Source organism: Anguilla rostrata, chromosome 16 (assembly GCF_018555375.3).
Source record: "Anguilla rostrata isolate EN2019 chromosome 16, ASM1855537v3, whole genome shotgun sequence".
NCBI lineage: Eukaryota > Metazoa > Chordata > Actinopteri > Anguilliformes > Anguillidae > Anguilla > Anguilla rostrata.
In genome coordinates, this window is record NC_057948.1 from 15,105,893 (window position 1) to 15,127,622 (window position 21,730).

The 21,730-nt window shown below is 43.5% G+C and overlaps 2 protein-coding genes across 7 annotated transcripts; both read left to right on the forward strand.

The window, feature by feature from the left end:
* Positions 1-113: 113 nt before the first annotated feature.
* Positions 114-4,214, forward strand: pdcd2l (programmed cell death 2-like). The gene is made up of 6 exons (XM_064312737.1): positions 114-478; positions 1,553-1,716; positions 1,995-2,420; positions 2,550-2,663; positions 3,456-3,604; positions 4,034-4,214. The coding sequence occupies exons 1-6, from the start codon at positions 353-355 to the stop codon at positions 4,162-4,164; spliced, it is 1,110 nt and encodes a 369-aa protein (XP_064168807.1). The 5' UTR covers positions 114-352; the 3' UTR covers positions 4,165-4,214.
* Positions 4,215-4,938: 724 nt separating this feature from the next.
* Positions 4,939-19,302, forward strand: banp (BTG3 associated nuclear protein). Of its 6 annotated transcripts, none has more exons than XM_064312732.1 (14): positions 4,953-5,097; positions 8,353-8,459; positions 8,897-9,100; positions 9,935-10,011; positions 10,314-10,492; positions 10,663-10,770; positions 11,526-11,695; positions 12,626-12,865; positions 12,958-13,116; positions 13,878-14,002; positions 14,143-14,214; positions 14,375-14,419; positions 17,680-17,823; positions 18,334-19,302. In XM_064312732.1, the coding sequence occupies exons 3-14, from the start codon at positions 9,028-9,030 to the stop codon at positions 18,460-18,462; spliced, it is 1,521 nt and encodes a 506-aa protein (XP_064168802.1). In that variant the 5' UTR covers positions 4,953-5,097; positions 8,353-8,459; positions 8,897-9,027; the 3' UTR covers positions 18,463-19,302. The 6 variants fall into 6 exon arrangements, with proteins under 6 accessions (XP_064168801.1, XP_064168805.1, XP_064168806.1 ...); XM_064312733.1 differs by having other exon boundaries at positions 8,900-9,100; XM_064312731.1 differs by lacking the exon at positions 8,353-8,459 and having other exon boundaries at positions 4,939-5,097.
* The last annotated feature ends 2,428 nt before the right edge of the window (positions 19,303-21,730 follow it).

Below are 21,730 nucleotides of genomic sequence, written 5' to 3' on the forward strand. Positions count from 1 at the left end.
TATCGTTAAAGGATTCCCACGTAGAGAATTTAATTCCGTTATTTTCCATGGCCGCGAAATGGACAGATCCGAGTATTTTTTTTAAACGAATCTGCGCATTCATTCTGCAGCCGTTCAAGTTTCAGTAGTGCAATCCACTCATAGGTGAAATTACAGAACTGCTACCGTGTGGTGTTCTTGGGAATTATGTGATGTTTAGCCTGTAATGCCACTTTTGTTAGAACACGTGATACGGTTGCTTTTCAAGTAATACATTTTCAAAATTTTAAGATGTTTGAGTGTTTTGATGAGTGTCCCATTTCCACATTCGATGCTGTCTGTGGTGATGTGAAACTAATGTCTGCATAGTTGCATGGCTAACACGCATGCATTCAAGCAGATGGCTGCCGTAGTCGAGTCAGTTTTGGTAGGGTTGTGTGATGAGACCATTGGGAAAAACGTATCCTCTTTCTGTACCAACAAAATCGGAGGCCTGCCGGTAAGATGGACATTGCTGACTAGATTATAGTTTGCTGTTGATTTCTGACAACTTTTGCATGTATGTACTTATTTAGGCTTGTGTTGCGTAGATACCCTGTCGTCCTGGGAGTCCGCTGGCTGGCGGATGTTAGCATTAGCTCGGAAGCCAGGCAACGCAAGCTTTTTAATGTTGCTCATGAACACGTGAAACGGTGTTCTATCCATATGTTTATTTGCTATGTAATATTGTCGCCAAATATATGTGGCTTGACAAGTATTTCACACCAGTTTCCACTCGTTTTGAGTCGACTTGTTTACTCTCCTCGTCGGGTTTACCTCGCCAAACACAGTCACGTATTGACTTTAGCCGCAGTCCCCGGCTGCTTAAATGCTAACGCAAGAATCGACAAATACCCAGTTGTTGTTCTTTCTTTTGTATTGTATTTGCAGATTTTATTATTGATTATAAATATTGCCATACATTTCCCATTTTGTTTTACCCTAGCTGGCTAATGTTAGCCACCAGAATAAAAAAGCAATGGAATAAAACTTGAGCTAGGTAATGTGGTGAGTATGTCAGCAGTGGTCACATGCGGCTTGCTACACATGTTGTGGACTTCATTTATTTGGCGTTCGGAAGATTCGTTCAGTTTTGTATTAGTTAGTCTACGAAGACAGACAAAGGCTCGGATTAAATCACCATTTGTCACTAACTGACTAAACCGAACGGCATAATTGTTTTTTTCCACAAATACAGATTTGCCAATTTGGCCACGATTACAACCAAATCGCCAAGTTTATAATGTAACATTGATGGCATAGCGTCGCGGTCGGGCCAGTGGGATAACGCGTCTGACTACGGATCAGAAGATTCTAGGTTCGACTCCTGGCTGGCTCGAATACCCTTTTTCGAATCCTTTTTCGGTTAGCTAGTAAGAAATGATACACATGTTACACATGATACACAAATGATGAATTCCTTATTAAACAAGTATATGTACGTAACTTTTAAGGTTTTATAACCTCGTTATGTTATCACAAATAAAAAATTTTGCTGAAACGGAGCAGACACAACTTTTATTATTATTTTTAGGATCGCCTCCCTTCAGTGTCATTGCGTTACCCAAGATGCGCTCTCTGCAGTACAGATCTTACCCATGTTGTGCAGGTGTACTGCCCTCTAGCGGCGTCTCCGTATCATCGCACCATAAATGTGTTCGCCTGTCCAAACCCACTGTGCTACGGGAAATCTGAAAGGTAAGGTCTCATGCTAGCATGATGAATTTCATATTTACAATAGTTTATTTAACCATTATAAATGTGCAGGGATTGTTGTGCGCCTGTTTGCGTTCTTTCAAATGTGATTATGTCTCTAATTGTTAGCAGTAAATTTGATTGTGGGTATATGATTGTGAGATTTTATGTCTGGTTGATATTAGTGATTATTTGCAAGATTTTACATCTAAGTGATATTAGTGATTGTTTGCCTGTGGCTGATTGCACACCTGGATGATATTAATAACTGACATTTGCAGCTGGACTGTACTACGCTCACAGTGCCTGGAGAGCCCTGTGTGTGAGGACCAGAGGACTAAATGTGCTGTGGTCAAAGAGGCTCCCATGGCAACCAGAGACTGGTGTGAAGAAGCAGATGACTGGGGCGAGGCAGAGGAGGGGTCTGATAGTTCGGCTCCTGCCTGCAGCAATGAAGGGCCTGGCACGAGCTCCACGCCTGATCTGGACTTCAGCACGAGGATGGAAGGGCTCAGGCTGGTGGAGGAAGGGGACTGCAGTCTCAAGGGGTGTGTCCTTGATCCAGGACGGGTGCCCACATTCTGCTCCCACTACGTCAGTGTGATGGAGGAGGCAGATCTGTGGGGCCAAGCAGATTTGGAGCATGAACAAAAACTGCTTCAGGAGTATGAGCAGAGAGAGGGCGTGGCTGTGGGGGAGATGGACAGGTAGATTGCACCAACTGCAGGTCAGGCTGCATTTTTTCTGTAGCATACTGTAGCCTCTGGCCCATGCATTTAAATGCACTCAGTGCTGCTCAAACATCTTAAACATTTTTGAACCTGTGCTGTTTTCAGCTGTGAAGGTAGAGAGAGCATGGAGAAATATGAGAAGACTGAAGCTCGCCATGGTGACCAGGTCTTCTCCAGGTTCATGAAGAAGATCTCCTTGTGTCCACAACAGATCTTAAGGTGAAAACACAAGAAGCTGCTGTGTGTGGTCAGATGGGTGTGACTGAGTGGAAGATGGGCAGGGACTGCTGTCCTCTTTGTGGGGAGCTCATCCCACCACTGGGGGACTCAGATAGAGATGTGATCGAGAGGAGGGCCCCTTTAGAGAGATGACATAATACACTGAATGCTTAAAGGTAGCAACAGCATTTGCAATATTTGAATATGAAATATAATCTCTGAAATAAGGTTTGTTTCTGGCTGGGGCTTTGTGGATGTGCAGGGACATTACCATATCTGGCCACTCACTATATCCTTGACAATTTCTTCACATGCAAGTCTTTTGATACATGTGTTTGAATTTTGTCAACTAAACTAAAACCATTGACCTACATTGAAACAGGTGGCTTAAACACCTATACTGGAGCCATCCGCACTGGCGGTGGTGAACAATGTCTCTCAACAAGACCAGGAAGTAAGCTTCAAAAACGCAGCCCGGTTTTGGCAGTGCAACAGGCAGACTACAGATGCCCGATAAACGAGCGGGGGTTCACTGGTGCACGATAAGACGCTACATCATCCCAGCCATCTGAAACCCTCCCATCCTTGGGCAATGGTTGAGCCATTTCTGTATCACCTTACAAGGCTGCTGGCCGCAGTTGGCACTTGCATGGTCTGAATTCAGTACCAGACTGTAGGGCCCATATTGCTTCCAGGAACAGTTATGTCAGCAAAGCACCAATGTGTCTAGCTTGTAAAGTCAGTTATCAATAGTGTGTCATGTATAATAGCATTATTGTTTTTGTTTTCCAGGTACTGCTGGAGTGGGTCACCCTTACTCATCACAGATGCTCCCTCCAATGTGGTAGCACCCTGTGGTCGCTGTGGCGGTCCCAGAACATTTGAGTTTCAGCTCATGCCAGCTCTGGTCAGCTTGCTCAGGAGCACGGACTCCAGTTTGGGTGGGTATGGGTGAGAGTCCACAGTTGCATTTCCACACATGAGTAAATCACATGTTTTTGATGACAAGCGAAAAGCATAGTGTGGTTTGGGTTCAATTTTTCTCTGGTGTTGCTGAATGGTGTGTGACCAGGCATAGTACCTGAAATTCAAGAATGATCTAAAATATAGATATAAATAATTGATGCACTTAGATTTGACTGGTGACAGTATGGTGAAAACAGTTCAGCATCCTTTAAATCGGGCTTTAAATTATATCTGCTTATTTTTAAAAGGCTATCTACATTTGTTTAATGATATATAGAAGTCACACAGTCTTTGTTGATTTTAGCATGTGCATGTTATTTACATGCAAGATAATGGTTAGTTTGTGAAATGCTGATGAATACTTGTAAATTGTATGGTAAGTCTTGTTTCCTTTGTCTCTGCAGAGGTGGCGGTGGAATTTGGGACCGTTCTCATCTATACCTGTAGGAGAAGCTGCTGGGAGATTGGCTTGGACACACCTTTAGAGGAGTTTGTGTTTGTTCAGACAGACCCAGACCAAAAGTTTTTCAAGTGACAGTATTACAATGGTGTAAATAAAATTGTCTTCTCTTTGAATACTCTGGACTTCCTGTCTCCTAGACTCCTCTTCCTGAGTCATCTGACAACACCTGGACACACAATTGGGCGATAACGCAAAAGCAATTGAACCCAGCATTTGTGGAGCAATGCAACGTTTAATAGCTGGATCCATTCAAGCTTATAGTGTTTGCATTTTGCTGTTGGGACACACTCTTAGTACTTATCTCAGCAAAGCCATGTACATCAAATTTACTTTGTATTTCATATAGAACTATTGCAAATGATGTAGCTACCTTTAAGAATTCAGTGTATTATGTCATCTCTCTAAAGGGGCCTTCCTCTCGATGAGCTCCCCACAATGAGGACAGCAGACACTGTCCATCTTTCACTCAGATTGAAACTGCACCGGTTTAAAACTTCACCTCGGCTCATCTAATTCTGTACTATACCCCTTAATCCATTTACTTCTTAATAATGCTACATTCTTTATTTACTGTTTGCACCTTCAATGACATCAAATTTTATTTTGTAACAGTATGTATTATGTATGGTATTGACTACTATAGGCTGTGACCCTGAAGGCACGGTTCATTGCCTAAATCTGAATTTGTGCAGTGCACCAATTTAAGTCATTCTGGAGCTAACTGGCCAAACTGAAAATAGCAACAAGATCTACGTACCTTTTAGATGCGTTCAAATTGCACGTTCAATATAATCTAAGACAGTAGCAATTTAACATTTTCTGGTTGAACATACTCTGTCTCTGTCCTCTGCGATTCAGTCGGGAGACTGTGCACCGTAGACTCCTCCCATTAACACCGCCTTTGCAGCCTTCCTTAGCTCGAGCAGAAAGTGGGGCTTTTTCTCGCGAGGAAGGACGCCATTATCGGAATCCCTACAAACAACACGAGAATTCATCATTCACACGGTAATATAAACCAAACTCACGCTGTTCATATCCCGCTATCGAGAGTTGGTGTAAAGTGGGGTGTGACATTCTGGTGTTGATCTTGCTTTTATCCGAACACTTTTTATTGCTTTTAATTCTTTCACTATCACTACCACCACCACCGATAACATTTCTCATCTGTCGGTTGTTCAGGCATTGGGGCCTAGGTAGCTGTTTTTTTATATCTTGCTAGCTAACTGTTAGCTGCTAAAAGACCGTTCGATCTAGCTAGGCTATTTGACTTTATATCAGTTGGCTAATTTAGGTGACCGAGTTCTTGGCCAACGTTTCAATCGTACCGTTCTTTTTTACGGTAAAATATTTTCACATGCTTAAATCAGGGTTGCTAATTCGTTAGCTAGCAAGAAAACTTGAGTCAAACTGGATGTTAACTGGTTAAATTGGCTATTTTAGCTAGGTTCTCTCAACCTGATCCAGCTTTCCCGCTTTGTTGTGTTGCCTTAGCATAGCTACATGTTTGTGGGAGTAGGTGGCTAGCTTGACTCCTGGAAATTGTATTGGCTAATTGCAGATGCAGCAAGTCCGCTGTATCTTGTTGAGCTAGGTCTATCTTTTTTTCTCCAAACTAGCTGGCTAACATGCAAGTTATCGGTAGCTGTAGCTAACCTAGCTGGCTAGCTAACGTTGTGTAGTTTGTTTCTGGATTATTAGAATTTGCAGCGTATTGGTTTCACGAAGTTTTTCTCTTGTTCCCTTAATTTCTCCTGATCAACCAATGTGAATAAAATATAAATTCGCTTTATATTGCATTTCTCATTTTTTCCACTTTGGAGCTAGCTAGACCTAGATTTCGTGTACCGCTTAGTGCAGCAGCCAAGCCCTAATCGTTGCTAACACAACACAGTGCTAACTAATGCATAACGTTACTTAAAAATAGGCAATGCAATTCTGCTGTTGCATCGTTCATATGGTTATGGGTCAGCTGTTGCATTGTTGGAAGCATGCTATTAATAATTGATCACCTAGAGCACTGGTATTGGGACCCAAATGAGAAATTTTGGACCTTTCAGGGACTCTTCAAATACTCATACTAGCATAGTCCTGATGGACTAACACAGACTCATTCTGGGACCGACCTCATACACTCTCATTACTTATTTTGGGTCGCGCCCCATAGAAGCACTGACTAGAGCAACATTCCAGCCAAAGCAAGGCTATCCAGGCACGTTGCCTCCATTCATCAGGGCCTGGCTTCAGACTTATCCCTTTAAAGAATACTTCACTTTCTGGGGTATTTTTGGTGTTGTGTCAGATTTGGTGTATGTTTTTGATTGGCCCGGGCAGTTTTTATGTGCAATGAAGGATATTTTAGATATGGTTCTGATGACCAGCTGTCTTAACAATGGTTGGTATGTGGTCATCTGAGAGGTTTGGTTTAAAGCTAGGAAACACTCTGGGTAAGTCCAAAGTAGCTTGTACAGCGACATGTTTCCAAAGCCTGTATATATGAATAGATTCATTTTAATAGAATTTATTAACAACTATAAATATTTATATTAATTCTTCTATTTTGCCAGTCGTTCTTTGACCGCAGAGGTCTCCAGTTGCATATATCATATAAGATGGTCCCCAGTAGAAATAAGTTATTTTAAAAAACCTGTGAAGTTTTTCTTCAAACTGTAATTTGGACTTGCTCCTTCAGAAATGTAACCTTCCATGTGTTAAGAGCCAGTTCAATCCAATCCAATCCAGTCCCATCCCATCCTTGGTCCCCTAGGAGATGCTGTTGAAATGAGACCGTATGTAATTAAACACTCCGTGATGGAGTACACATCACTTTGAGTACAGAGAGCTTACATATGGAATCCCACAAACCACCACCAACGTCCTGTAGAACTAAATCACCATTATCCACAAAGAACTAGCCTCCCAAACACCTGCCAGCAATATTGCTCCTTACTGACAGTCCAGCTCCAAAGAGCCTAAAGATGTCGCGGAATATAGGCTACCTCTCACCACGCATAAAAAACAATGAGTAAAACATATCACGTTTTTTGGTTTAAAAGTATATGGTTTTACTATGAACTATTGCAGAAAAGCAGGGGAAAATCCAGAAATAATGCACAATTGGAATGTGTTCAGTTTTAAAAAGACTTGGGAGTAATAATTGATTGCCGTAGTAATGCAGACCAGCAGCATTCAGAGATATATCGTGCAGTCTCGAAGTATTGGGACAGTGACATGATGTTTTTTTGTTTTTGTGTTTTTGGCTCTACTCCAGCACATTAGATTTTAAATGAAACAATGATTTTGAGGTTAAAGTGCAGACCATCAGCTTTAATTAGAAGGTGTTTACATCCATTTCAGGTGATCCGTGTGGGAATTACTGCCCTTTTAGCTTAACTTTTCAGATTTCAATTTCAGATACAATGTGCTGAACTACAGAGCCAAAAGACAAAACTTTTCTCAGTCCAAGTACTTACGTACTATGTAGGCTATATAGTAAAATGGGCAAGGTATACGTCAAAATAAGTTACATTTGTATAACCATATTTGGAGAATTGTGTCCTTTTCAGGGTACCACACTAAGGATATAGAAACTCTTTTAAAAAGTGCAGAGAAGTGCAATTAAATTGGTTATGAAATTTAGAAGTTAAGAAAACAAAATACATATGGTACATTTTCAGGTTTGTAAAAGGAAATCAAGGGGGAAGTGAGCTAGAACATTGACCACAACAGATATTTCAAGTTGAGTTTTGTTTGTTGAATAAAAGGGCATAGGTGGCATAGATTAAAGTTCATTACATTACATTACAGGCATGTAGCAGATGCTCTTAATTAGAGCAACTTACAGAACTTTTTATTCCTCCATGACAGCACAGCTGTGGCCGGAGGCATTATGTTTTTGGGTTGTCCGTCCGTCAGTCCCATTCTTGTGAACGCGATATCTCAGGAACACCTTAAGGGAATTTCTTCAAATTTGGTACAAACGTCCACTTGGACTCAAGGATGAACTGGTTAGATTTTGGTGGTCAAAGGTCAAGGTCACTGTGAGCTCACAAAACATGTTTTTTGGCCATAACTCAATAATTCATATGCTAATTATGACAAAGTTTCACACAAATGTCTAATAGGATAAAATGAAGTGATGACATTTTATATCCAAACGGTCAGAGGTCAACTTCACTGTGACATAATGTTCGTCCTCCTCTTCGCCACTGCCTCCAAACTGTCCAGTTCCAACCTGATCACATAGCTGGCCTTCTTTAACAGCTTATTGAGACTGCTGACCTCCAAGCCTTGATACCACCACCCCAGCACATCACCGCGAAAAACAGGGCACTGGCTACTGGTTGGCGGAGGCATACAACCGCGAGGCGGTATTTCTAGTTCTTTTTTTTTTTACATAACATTTACAGTGCATCCATTTATTCAGCTGGATGTATACCGAAGCAATGCAGGTTAAGTACCTTGCTCAAGGGTACAACAGCAGGGTTCTTTAGGTTACAAGACCAGCTCCTTTGCCATTATACTACACTGCTGCCCGAAAAGTCCATTATTGTACGCATGTCAGGAATGAGTAAAAGCAGAGGATGTTCAACATTAAGCTTAACACTGCTCAATAATGTCTACTGTATAGAAAAAAATTTAGAAGTTAAGATGGGAAGAATGGCCTGTTCTTGTTGTCAAATTTGATATATTCCTATTGGAAAACCATCAAGCAGCCAGACTGGCTACGTGGCATATGTTTTTTTGTTGCTGACTTGCTTTTTCAACTGTCATATATTCAGCTGTTTCTTCATATGTATCTGTCCAGTAGGAGCAGACTGAGGAGGTGACTACAGGAAATCACTCCTGGCTCCACCCTGTACTGTCTCCACTGCTCCCCAATGATTGGCTAAGGCCTGTGATTGCAGAATTTTTGTTCACTTGGAAACGGCAGCCTGAATGATGTCAGAGCAGGATCTGGTGGAGATGGTGCAGATTGCGGTGGAAGATCTGAACCAGGAAGATCACTCTGGTATGACAGTCTCCTAAATCCACCTCTCTCCTCAAACTGTTTTCCGACATCCTCTCTCACTCAGTACCTCCAGACTCCCCAAAGTCCCCCCAGATGTCCTCTGCCTGCACCCCTACCATGCTACTGCTGTACCTTCACCCTGCTCCCACTCTGCCTCCAGCCTTCTGCTGCTACTCTCCCTCTACTCTCCCACACCCTGTTCCTACTCTCCCTCTACTCTTCCCCACCCTGAAATTATTCTACCCCCACCCTGCACCTCCTCTCCCCCACCCTGTTCCTACTCTCTCTCTACTCTTCCCCACCCTGAAACTACTCTACCCCCACCCTGCGCCTACTCTCCCCCTCCCTGTTCCTACTCTCCCTCTACTCCCCGCACCCTGAACCTACTCTACCCCAAACCAGAACCTACTCCCCCTCCATCCCGTTCCTACTCTCCCTCTACTCTTCTACCACATTCCTCCCACTCTGCCCCTACTTCACCACTACTCTGCCCTTACTCTGTTCCCCGTCTCCCCCCAGTCTGTCCATACTCTATCCTTATGCTCTGACTGAGTGGTCAGTTTCGGTAGGAAAAAAAGAAGAGTCTAGAAATGATTAAGCATATTATTTTTATTGTGACCGTGAAGTGGATTGTAATTGTGGATTACATGATAAATGACTATAAGCATGCCTATAATCTTCTCTGTAGTACGACAAAAAATTTTTGTATTTTATGAAAGCAGTTATGCTCTTCATTTTATGTATTCTATGATCATGTGCTAAATGATTAATGTGTAGTTATGAATACAGACATGATTGTGCTTTTGAATGTAAATATAACTGTGTTTGCTGTAGCTGTTTTGGATGTGGATGATAAACCAGACAGGAAGAGACAGAGGGTGGAGATCACCAGCCAGGATGGATCTCTCAAGGTACAGACACTGCATTCTGGATGCTGCCACAGAAATACACTATAAATGATGAGGTTTTACAGTATGGATATTTTTAACAGACCCTTAATATGGTGTTACACACAACATTGAAGATACCATTTGTGTGTGTGTTGGGTGCATGTTACAGTGTGACAGTGTTTATCCATAACACCTTGAGAACTTGAAATAATGGGACCAGAAATGCCTTAAAACTGGTAACCTGTGATCACTGGTCGTGTGTGTGACTGTGGTGGTGTGTGCATAATTTATAGTTCTCTTTCTCTCTCTCTGTCTCTCTGCAGTCCTTGTTGTTTTCCATCACTCAGACAATCTGCCAGCGTCTGGATGGCATAGAGGCCAAGCTGCAGGCTCTGGAGGAGAAGCTGGACGTCGTTGTGAACAAGAATCAGGGGCCCATTCAGGTTCCCATGGTGGCCGGGTCTCCACTGGGGGCCACCCAGACCTGGAACAAAGTTCGGTGGTGAGCATCGTTTGTCTGGATTCTTAGACACGTGCACACACACACACATGCATGCACACACATGCACACATGCCCACACACAAGCACGCACAGACACACGCACACTCACACACACTCACACACACATGCACTCTCTCTCACTCTCCCTTTCCCTTTGTCCCCTGCTGAAGTGTTGTGCCTGAGACGAACGTGATCGTGAGCAGTGAGCGGCCCAAAGGGGTGACCCCAGAGGAGATAAACACACGGGGGGCGGAGTCACTGGAGAACCTTCTCAGCAAGTGAGTGACAGCTGTGTTGCAAGATGTCCTGCGTGCTCTAGCCTTCTAGTGCCTAACTGGACGTGTCAGCCAGTGGAGCTTCTTTTTTGGACAATATTCACAGAACATTGCATTTTTCAAACAAACTTCGCTGAGTTAAACCCAAATGTCAAGTTGTTACAAAATCGTGAGAGAAAGGGATTTGTTTTCAGGGATCTGTTTTCAGGGAACGTGGGGTTAATCGCAGTGTGCTTTCAGTTTTTAGTGCGTGGCTGCATATTCGGGTTTCCAAAGTACCATACTAACATGGACTGCATGTTAAGTTTAGGAAGTTCCAGGAGATTTAAAGGTTTAGGTACAGCAATTTTGGAGACACAGACAATAACGGCATATGCAGCGTATTTATCATTTGTTTTCAAAGCTTGGTACAGATGTGTGGTGAAATACGTGGATAAAGTAAGCTATAAGAAGTTGTGAACTTTATTTTCTTTTCTGTATAAACAGCCATTAGTTTCTTGTAAACCTGATAAGCAGCAGTTTAAGGTAGCACCGAACTTTAGTGACCTCTAGGTGGCGCTTAAAGCACCCTGCAATCAGAATTAGGCCTTCAGTTTTTTCTACATCAAGGAAATGTGGAAAGTCTTGAAAATCCTGAGCTAATCTCCAACTCGATGGTGCGCTACACTCCACCCGTGATATTTTCATGAGCAAAGCAATTTTGTTACTCCTTGGCAAGAATGCAGTTACCCAAATGATGCTCAAATCTCCTCGTCCAGCACGGCGAGTGGGCGGAGGCAGAACACCATCCTGGTGAAGGTTCCAGTCCCAGAGGACAGCCAGGAGGATGCAGAGAGCGGGTCAGAGGCCAGCGACTCCGTGTCTAACAGCGGACAGGCCGGCAGTCAGAACGCCAACAACGTCACCGTCATCACGCTCAACTCTGAAGGTACACACCAGGATTCATTCTTATTCTTTATTATATTTTCTTTCTTTATTTTGACAGATTTAGTTATTATTTCATGTATTTATTTATTCAGTTATGATTGTGACACTTGATATGCAGATATTCCCCAAAATGCGCGCGCACACACACACACACACACACGCCCAAACACAGACACGCACATTCTCTCACTCGCTTGAATGCAAACGTACACTCACACATGCATTCACACACTCAAGCATGCTCTGCAGTAATGCGCACACTTCCCCATTGTTGGGAATCTTCTCCCTTTGTGGAACCAAGTCAGGACTGGTGAAGTAACACACTGATGACCACTTTCCAATTGAAAAGTTTTATTACGATGCCCAAAGGGAGACTCGCCATGGTGCATCAGCTAGCGTTCGGTCCGAATCCCAACAAGACAGCCGCTAGTGAGGGTTTGAGTGAACTGGTTAGAGGTGTGATAATTGCCAAGTGTGAACGTTCCCAGGAAGGTATATATATTGCACCCAGAATTGCCGGGGACACCCATTTGCTCTGCTGCCGGTGATACCCCTTTGATCTGCGGCTATTGTACATTCTTACAAACAATGATTGAACTCTATATGTGGCCATCTGTCCCTAGCAGTGGGAAGCTGTTGCAGAGTGAGTGTGTGTGTATGTGTGTGTGTGAATGTGTAGTTGAATGAAGTTAAAACAGAAAAACAACTTGATCAGACTAAAACAATCAATGAGGTTTATAATAAATATAACCTTAATTGTTCAAACCTATCAACACTGCTCATACAGCAATCTCACAATCCCGATTTCAGCTTTTGAGTGTTCGCAAGTTTATGCGAGTGTGTGCTGTATGTGTGAGCACGTGTTTGTATGTGCGTGTGTTAGACAGCGTGTGTAAAGCCCTATAGGTCAGTGTTTATTCCCCTTGCACAGAGGACTACCCTCTGGGCACCTGGCTGGGCGATGAGAATAATGTGGAAATGCGGGTGAGGTGCCCGGTGTCACCCGCCGACATGCTGCACATCAGCACCAACTGCCGCACGGCGGAGAAGATGGCGCTGACCCTGCTGGACTACCTGTTCCACCGCGAGATCCAGGCCGTGTCCAACCTGTCTGGACAGGGCAAGCACGGCAAGAGACAGCTGGACCCCCTCATGATCTACGGCATCCGCTGTGAGTGAGCACTGCCCCCCCCCCCCCGCCGATCCCACGCCCCACGGCCTTGCTCCCACCATCTCACCCCCACACCCCCCTTCTCTGCTCAGGCCACCTCTTCCACAAGTTTGGCATCACTGAGTCGGACTGGTACCGGATAAAGCAGAGCATCGATTCCAAGTGCCGCACGGCGTGGCGTCGCAAGCAGCGAGGCCAGAGTCTGGCGGTCAAGAGCTTCTCCCGGAGGACCCCCGCCTCCCAGAACTCAGGTAACCCCCCTGCACCTGCCTCCTGCTCCTCAGGAACCACACACCCTTCAGGTACCACACTACTCTTACTCCTCAGGTACCACACTACGCTTACTCCTCAGGTACCACACACTCCTGCTCCTCAGGTACCACACACTCCTGCTCCTCAGGAACCACACACCCTTCAGGTACCACACTACTCTTACTCCTCAGGTACCACACTACGCTTACTTCTCAGGTACCACACACTCCTGCTCCTCAGGAACCACACACCCTTCAGGTACCACACTACTCTTACTCCTCAGGTACCACACACTCCTGCTCCTCAGGTACCACACACTCCTGCTCCTCAGGAACCACACACCCTTCAGGTACCACACTACTCTTACTCCTCAGGTACCACACTACGCTTACTCCTCAGGTACCACACACTCCTGCTCCTCAGGAACCACACACCCTTCAGGTACCACACTACTCTTACTCCTCAGGTACCACACTACGCTTACTTCTCAGGTACCACACTACTCCTGCTCCTCGGGTACCAAACATTCCTCAGGTACCACACACTTGCCTGTGAGCCTGCAGGCAGCCACATCAGCACTACAGGTGTCCTTCTCATTGGTTGGATTCATTTGCAAACGGGTGTCTTTTTGAGCGTTTTCAGTTTGAGGTGTGTGGGCATCACCGATTGTTTTGTGTGGACTTCTCCGCTTCCTCACAAGACTGAGCTACAAACTTGTGTAATTCATTTATTGATCAGTGTAATTTCTGTGTTACTCCAGAAGGGGGCAGTGCAGCAGAGACATCCCCAACTGAGAGCTCCTCACAGCAGACCCTACACTACACTCTGGCCAACAGTCAGCAGCTACACATCCACCGCATCGCCGAGGATGGACAGGTGCAGGTGGTGAGTTTATTATACATATTTACCTGATTTACCCACCTGACTCCTAACTGTCTGTCACATTAACAGAGGGGTCCGCACTGGTGGGCCACACTAAGATTTGTTTAATTTGTTTAATCTCTCTCTTTCTCTCTCTCTCTCAGATCCCACAGGGACACCTGCATATCACACAGGTACCCCAGGGGGAGCAGGTTCAGATCACGCAGGACAGTGAGGTGAGCTCTCCCATCCCCAGTGCGCACGCGTGTGCATGCTGAACAGTGTGTGCTTGTGTCGTCGTCTTTGCTGGTTTGTATCGTTGTCTTTGTGCGTGCGCTTGTCGTACGCCGTGTGTGTGTTGTAGACTGCATGTGTAATGTTTGTTTCCCCCCTCAGGGCAATCTGCAGATCCACCAGGTTCATGTTGGGCAGGATGGACAGGTAGGAGCCCCGTATCACAGCGCTGTACAGGACGCACCCTCATTCCCCAGCCCCGTTATCAGCTGCAGTAGCTGGAGATCAGGAAACACACACTGTCTTCATATGCAAAGTGAAGTCATACCTGTTTTTGCTCAGTGCTCTGGTTTGCAGAGCCACATTCATTATAGTTGGAGCCAAGCTTTCTCTATAGATTTCCTCTCACATATCCAGCGCGTAGATTTCTTAAATTAAAAGGATTTACATAATCTACTACTGTACAGATGGGAAGCCCTTCTGTTCTCAAACACATAAATGTATTTGAGGTGCTTAGCAAAAGCAGCAAGGACTGTTCACTCTACACATCGAACATTAGACATTGCTTGTTTACGCTCAAATCCGACACAGCTGACATATCAGATTTCTGTATATCTGATTTATGTGGTCGTCAGTTCGCATGTGATTTATATTGGACGGATTCAGTCACGTTGGCATATCACTTAGTTGTTGCATGAAGATTGTGCTGGTGTCCTGTCCAACCTGACAGCCATATCTACCGCAGGGTGTCCTGTGACTCTTTCTTATTATGGGATGCTGTTTCTCAGTAGAATGGTGGTGTGAGGAGAAGGTGCATGCTTGGACATTTGCATTAAATCTAAAACTGGAAGTATTAGATCTAGACTTTCTCCAGAGGGGGTATGACATTTCCTGTGTTCAGACCACAATCATTAAATGCAACACTGCTGATTTGTCAATAAATTGTACTGCTTGAACAGTGATTATAGACAACTAAGCATGTGACATAGGCTCTGTTCAATTATTGTGTTATTTCAGTAATTATCTTGAATGCTTAAATCTGAAGCTCTACTGAATAATAAGATTGTGGACTGAAAATCTCTTAACTGGCAGTTAGATAATGAAAATAAAATGCCTCTGAAAATACAACCATACACAATGACTGAGTTTAATAGCAGTCATGATGAGTTGCTTAGAGCTATTAGTACTGTCTGAATCAAAAAAGTCTACATTGACCAGATATTTGCAAGTTTTTGTATGAATGAGCAACCAGTCAATATGAGAGCTTCAGGAAACATAAAATGTACTATTTATACAGATTCCAGAATTTTAAAATGGGAAATCTGAAAAAGAGTTTTTGTCAACTCTGAGAGGCTGTGTTAGCAAGGTGGTGTGGCATGGGTCTGCCCCAGAGGACGGTATTCACTAGACATATGCTTGGTGAATTACTAGGATGCTGTGTATTGTATCTGTGTCTTGTAATGAGTTGCAGTTTACTTGCCTATTGTACAATTGAGTGGACTTGAAGTTGATATTGCTGAAGAATTCACCAGGGGGCAGCAGAGTCGCAGCAAACTGAGCACCTCTCTCTTTCTCTTTCTACACTTCTACATTTCAGTTAAATTTCAAAACTTATTGGCATGATGTATTTGAATACGTGCCAAATTTCAAATCACTAATTGGCTTGATATATTTTAATATAGTGCCAAAGGTTTAAAATAACACAAACATCAATGTTGTTTTTTTGAAAATAGTAGTCCAAAAGATTATTTCCCACATGGTAGATATGAAATAAATGGATTTGAAAAAATGTTTTTGGATATTTGTTGGTGTGCAGCTCAGACCTGTTGCATTCTAGGTAGAATACATCTCAGCTCAGCTCAGCTCAGAAGATGAAATCTTCAGCAAAGTGGCTGGTTAAATGTAAGCATTTGGTGTATGTCATTAATTTTAAAGGTATTTGGTGGAAAGTTCAATTTCTTTTGCTCTACAATGCTATTGTTATTCACATTTAACTGTGAAGTGGGCTACTTTGTAAATACTCATGTAATGTCTGTCAGAGAGAGGACTGTATTGCCACCCCTCACTGTACTTAACACATCAGTTCATATTTATCATTCCAAAAGATCAATTGCATTTAGTTCATTTTAGAGTTACATTTAAAGTGGTCAGGTTATCACATGCATTATGAGGGTTTATAGGCCTTTGAAATACCCCCCCCCCCCCCCAAAATGTTTTTTAAAAAAATCCGTTTCTCTTTCTCCCTCCTAAGCTGGTTGAAGAAGCAAGGTGTTTCTTCAGTTTTTAGCTGTAAAATGTAACGTATTTCTATGGGTCTGATCTTTGGGCTTGAGAAGGCTTTAAATGGGTTTTGTTGGATTGTAATACTTGTGTGCTGTCTCCTCTATCTGCCGGTCTCATAGGCGTTAGTGCAGGGTGAGTCATTTCCGCAGCGCAACGCTATTCTCATGAACTCAGATCAGTTCCTGCCCACATAAACGCACAAACTCCGGATCCGGTTTTATATAGTTAAGGGTTTAAGTGATAATGTCAAATAGGTTTTGTCCGAGTGGCTCGGGGATTTGGCGACTAATCCCTCCTACTCCTTTCAGCCGCATGCGAGCCTCACAGTATTCATATCACCCCACTACACGAGAAAGAGCAGAGCATGTGTGTTTGAGTGAGTGTGAGTCTGTATGTGTGTGTTTGAGTGAGTGTGAGTCTGTATGTGTGTGTTTGAGTGAGTGTGAGTCTGTATGTGTGTGTTTGAGTGAGTGTGAGTCTGTATGTGTGTGTTTGAGTGAGTGTGAATCTGTACGTGTGTGTTTGAGTGAGTGTGAGTCTGTACATGTGTGTTTGTGTGAGATCGGTAGTCTCACCCATGCATCTGCCAAAATAAGCACACAACAAATCCTAAACTAACATTCATGAAGGACTATTTTTAGTTTCTCTTAAGTGGTGTTGGGGGAGGGGAAATGTATGACACCATAAAGTCGGTGTATTCTGAAATTAAATTATGTTTCAAAATTAGAGGAAAAAGAACATAATTATCCACTCGTTGGAGTTTAACACTGTTCAAAATCTGTAAAAATAAATTAGCTGCTTTGTTTGAAGTCTGCGATCCCTGGACAATTTTCTTGACACTGAAGTCAAATTCCTTCTCTAGAGACAAGCAGATCCTACTGGCATCCACTGATTGGAGATTTCAGTAGTAAACATAATAATGGTTTATAGTAAATCAGGTAACTCATTTAAACTTTCCTCTTGGCAGCAATTCCCAAGAGCACAGCAGGGTCAGACTCTGCGTGCCTGGGAGAAGTTAGGCTTGGCAGTACTTGTATTACAGCACGAAGAGACCAAGCTCAGCAATTTAACTTTATACCCATTACAATTGCTAAAAGTAGCCTTTTTCTCACTGTTGCATTGAGAGTAGAATTACCCTTCCTTCAGCTGTGAGAAACGGCTCCTCTGTGTCCTCACCTGTGCAGGTGCTGCGGGGAGCTCAGCTCATCGCCGTGGCGTCGGCGGATCCCGGGGCGACGGGAGTGGAGGGCTCGCCGCTGCAGGCCAGTGACATCCAGGTGCAGTACGTGCAGCTGGCCCCAGTCACCGAGCCCGCCCCCGCTGTGCAGGTGAGGCGCCAGGGACGCCACCGTCACCCGACGCATCCGAGATAGCCCCCACCGCAACCGAGGCTTACTGTTGAAATAGAAATAACCTGTAACCTTATTTTGTGCAAACGCAGTTTTCAGCTGTGTGTTTTGTGTATGTGCTGGTACTTCCGTGTGTGTTTAAATGAGTGTGTGTGTGTCTGTGTGTGTGTGTTTATAGTACAGTATATAGCGCGTGCATGTGTAATTCTGTTTGTTTTGTGGCAGTTTATTTTAATGGTCAGGGAACACAGACTTTCTGCTCCAAGGTTGAGGCTTCATTCCCAGGTGGAGCACTGCTGTTGTACCCTCGAGCAAGAATTGCGTCAGCAAAATATCCAGCTGCATAAATTGATTGCATGTAAAGACTGTAAACTGTATTAGTTGCTAATGCAGTTTACAGTCAAGCATCTGCTGAATGCATAAAATGTATATATAATGTGTATCAGTGTTGAATCTCTCTCTCTCTCTCGCTCGCATGCTCGCTCACAGGGCACAGGGCCACTAGCCACCCCCTTGCAGACGGATATGGAGGTGAAACACGAAGCCATCCAAGCGCAGCAGGGCGAGAACGGAGAAGTGGTTCAGCTGCAGATGCCCGTCAACACTGTGGGCACCTGAGGGGCAGAGCCACGCCAAACTTCCTGTCTGCAGTGACTGACACTCATAAGGACACGCCCCCCACAGGAAGCGAGGCTGATCTGTGATGTTTTTTTATACAAACAGAAGGGCTGAATTGATGAAAGGGTATTTATCAAAGGGCATTTTTGCCCGGGTTTCTGAGCTATGAGCTCAAGCTGGAGGTCAGGAGGAGCAGAGTCCCGAGAACGTGAGAGCCTCGAGGCCGTGACCCTTTCGGCTGCTCTCACGGCACCAACACACGGCACCAGTGTGGCTGCAGCACATCATGGCAGTGACACTTTAACGGAATCATTGAAACATGCACCTGAGCATCCTCAGCGCTCCCGAACTGCACATGTGCTTTTCCCTTTCGTCCTGAGCACATTCTGACTGCTTCTTTAGCGCAGCTGAATTTGCTCTTGACTAACTCGGCCAAACTGCCCCCTTCCCGAATCTTGCAAGACCTGCAGTCTTCTAAGGCCTTCACAGTGTGGAGCCCAGCCTCCTGAGGAGAGCTATTTATAATGTAGTATGATTTGAGGGTCTTTTCTTCTGAGAAACTTTTAAATTGACCTTTTCATCCCTCCTAGTTTTCAGCCCCCTTGCCCCTCTTTCCTGGTAGCTCAAATAGCTTCTTTTTGTTTGTTAGTTATTCATACCAGGCTTTCACCACGCCTCAGAATTGGTGGAGCTTTTGTAGAAGGCAGTTTACCGAGACACACCAGCGCGTGACAATGAACTTACCAAATATGGAGGCAAAAAGTTTTTTTCTTTTCTGGTGTCGTTTCTGTTAAGAGATTTATTCACTTGAATAAAAAGTTCATTGTTGCCAAGAAACAAGCAGGATATCTTTTTCTTTTTGTCTTGTTCTCTAATCCAGTCTAACGAAACAGTTTATTTCAGTAAAATATGGAACAAAGTGGAAGATAACTCGCATAATAATAACAAGCAATTCCTGCTACATCCACAAGCCACGGACACTGCACTAACACTATGGTATTTCAGAATGGCACTTGGGTCTGGTGGGGGGAGGGGCTGGAGAAAGGTGTAAAAAATGCATGGATTGAGAGTTGCTCATTGAAATATTAAATGTTTTAATTAATGTGAAATATTAAATAACCATCGATGTGGCCTTTGACCAATGGGGCCACAGTCAGAGGCATTAAATGTGGACGACTGTTTAGTGTAAGCACAAAAAAAGTTATTATATAGTAATAATAATGTAATACTATTTTCAAAGAACTCAACGAGAAGCTGATACAATGTATTGTTAGATGGATGTAAGGTTTTGTGAACCAACAACAAATAAGACCATGTGGCCATAGGCTACAGTCTCAAATCTTGATTTGTGCACCAGTTGATTTATTTGTTCCTCCCTCTGTCCCCTTCTCTGCATGCATTTCTGTATCCATAACCCCCTAAGACCTGCCCCTGAAATAGTGCTGATTTGCACCAGGCCAGTATAGGCAACCCACTCCTCCATGCCTCGTCATCCGTGGGTAACACACCAGAAATAAACGGAATATGACAAATTGACTGACATTCGCAGGAAGTTTCACTTGTTTTCAAACTTGTCAATGGGGAAGTGACACATTGGTTGTCATAAAGTTTGGTGAACCAGCGAGAAGTAAGACCGCAGTCCACAGAGTCCACAGCCAACCTTGAATCGAGATGTGACGGACGTCCGTGTACACCTACTTTAATTCACATTTCCTGCTTTTGTGAGGAGATGGTGGGATGGGTTTCTATGGTGTCAGACAGGGTAATGCTCTGTCCCTGGAGATGAAAATATTAAATTCAATTCAACAATGAATGTAACAATGCGCGCCAAAGTCTGCAAGAATTCAATAATTTATAACCGTGCATTTAAAATCGTAGACCTCCAGAGCAAAACCAAGCAATGTGACCTACTTAAGCAATGAAGAAAAAAGAGAAAGAAATGGGGTTATTTGCTTGGCTCTCACAAATTGCTGGACAGAAAGCAAGTGGTTGGACAAAAGATCAAACAGCTAAGACCAGCAGCTCAAAGATGCATGAAAAGTAACTTCAAGGTCCAGGGCCTTCAGATTAACCGAGCTTCAGTTCTGCAATGTCAAGTACCACAGAGGGCAGGTTGGGAAAAAAATCATCCTGCAAAGAGTAAGAAGGCAGTGAGGATGGACAATTAATTCAGCATTAGCTCTACATGGCTAGCCCTCTATTCCCATTTAGCCCCTCCCAACAAAAAAAAGAAAATCTGGTGAAAAGATGTGCCACTGTGCATCATGGCCATGGATGAGGCTGCAGTATTATTCATCAAGCACAGAAAAGAAGCACGTCGGATGTTCTTTCTGAAGGTGGAAGATTGATTGCTGTGGCCTGAGACGGACGATGAAAGGATTTTTTTTTTTTATTTATCACTGTTTTTCTCTCACTTTGGTACATCTGTTTCCGATTAACATTTTTGTATACATTAACCAAAATAAACATTATTATTTAAGCATCTACACTATGTGTAAGACATTTTATAAAGCTTTTGAGAACAATTAAGCATGGATATTTATATACTGAATATTAAACATGGTGGAAAGCAACCAGAGAACACAAATTCTTGCTAATTAAGAGAGCAAATAACTCTGTGATTTAACTGTACTCATGAGTTATGACAGCCTCTTCCGATCGTGGGAGGCTGGAGGTGCCTGTGAATCCCATGCTGAATCATTTTTAACATGGTAATTCATCCACAGCAGTAAAGCCAGGCCACAGTAACCTCTGCAAATGCAATTAAAATGCAAGGAGGTGCCTACACAGTCATTTTAATTGAAGAAACAAAATGAAATCAGTAACATCACCAGACTGAGTCGCCTTGCGCAGATCATCTTGATGCACAGACAGGGATGGAGTCCTGGGTCCACACTGCTGTTCTCCAGAGCCTGCATTTAACTCACAGGAAGAAGACCTTCTTATTCCTTATTGTTAAAGTGCTGGATGTTATGTGATAGTTTTAATGATGAAGCAAAACTTTATACTTCAGGGGAAAATGCCTCATGATCAGAAAGGAACCATTTTGGCATTATTCTGGAGCGATTCAGTTGTTTTGGTTGACTTGGATTGGGTCCAAGATATGATGCAATTATTTTTTATAACTGGCTATCTGATTATAGTTCGGTGTGTAAGGAAGAAAAAAACCGAACATAATGCAGATTTCAACTGTATCTGTGACCTAGTTGTGACCTTTCACTTAATCAGATTGATGGCAAATGTATTTAATGGTGTCCCTCGTCTTTTT

Excerpts from the sequence above, each read along its gene's own strand:
- banp (XM_064312731.1), top strand. The coding sequence starts at position 9,028 with ATGATGTCAGAGCAGGATCTGGTGGAGATGGTGCAGATTGCGGTGGAA. Across the intron at positions 9,101-9,934 it reads GAACCAGGAAGATCACTCTG|CTGTTTTGGATGTGGATGAT; the intron begins GTATGACAGTCT and ends TGTTTGCTGTAG. Across the intron at positions 14,215-14,374 it reads AGATCACGCAGGACAGTGAG|GGCAATCTGCAGATCCACCA; the intron begins GTGAGCTCTCCC and ends TTCCCCCCTCAG.
- pdcd2l (XM_064312737.1), top strand. The coding sequence starts at position 353 with ATGGCTAACACGCATGCATTCAAGCAGATGGCTGCCGTAGTCGAGTCA. Across the intron at positions 479-1,552 it reads ACAAAATCGGAGGCCTGCCG|GATCGCCTCCCTTCAGTGTC; the intron begins GTAAGATGGACA and ends TATTATTTTTAG. Across the intron at positions 2,664-3,455 it reads TGTCCACAACAGATCTTAAG|GTACTGCTGGAGTGGGTCAC; the intron begins GTGAAAACACAA and ends TTTGTTTTCCAG.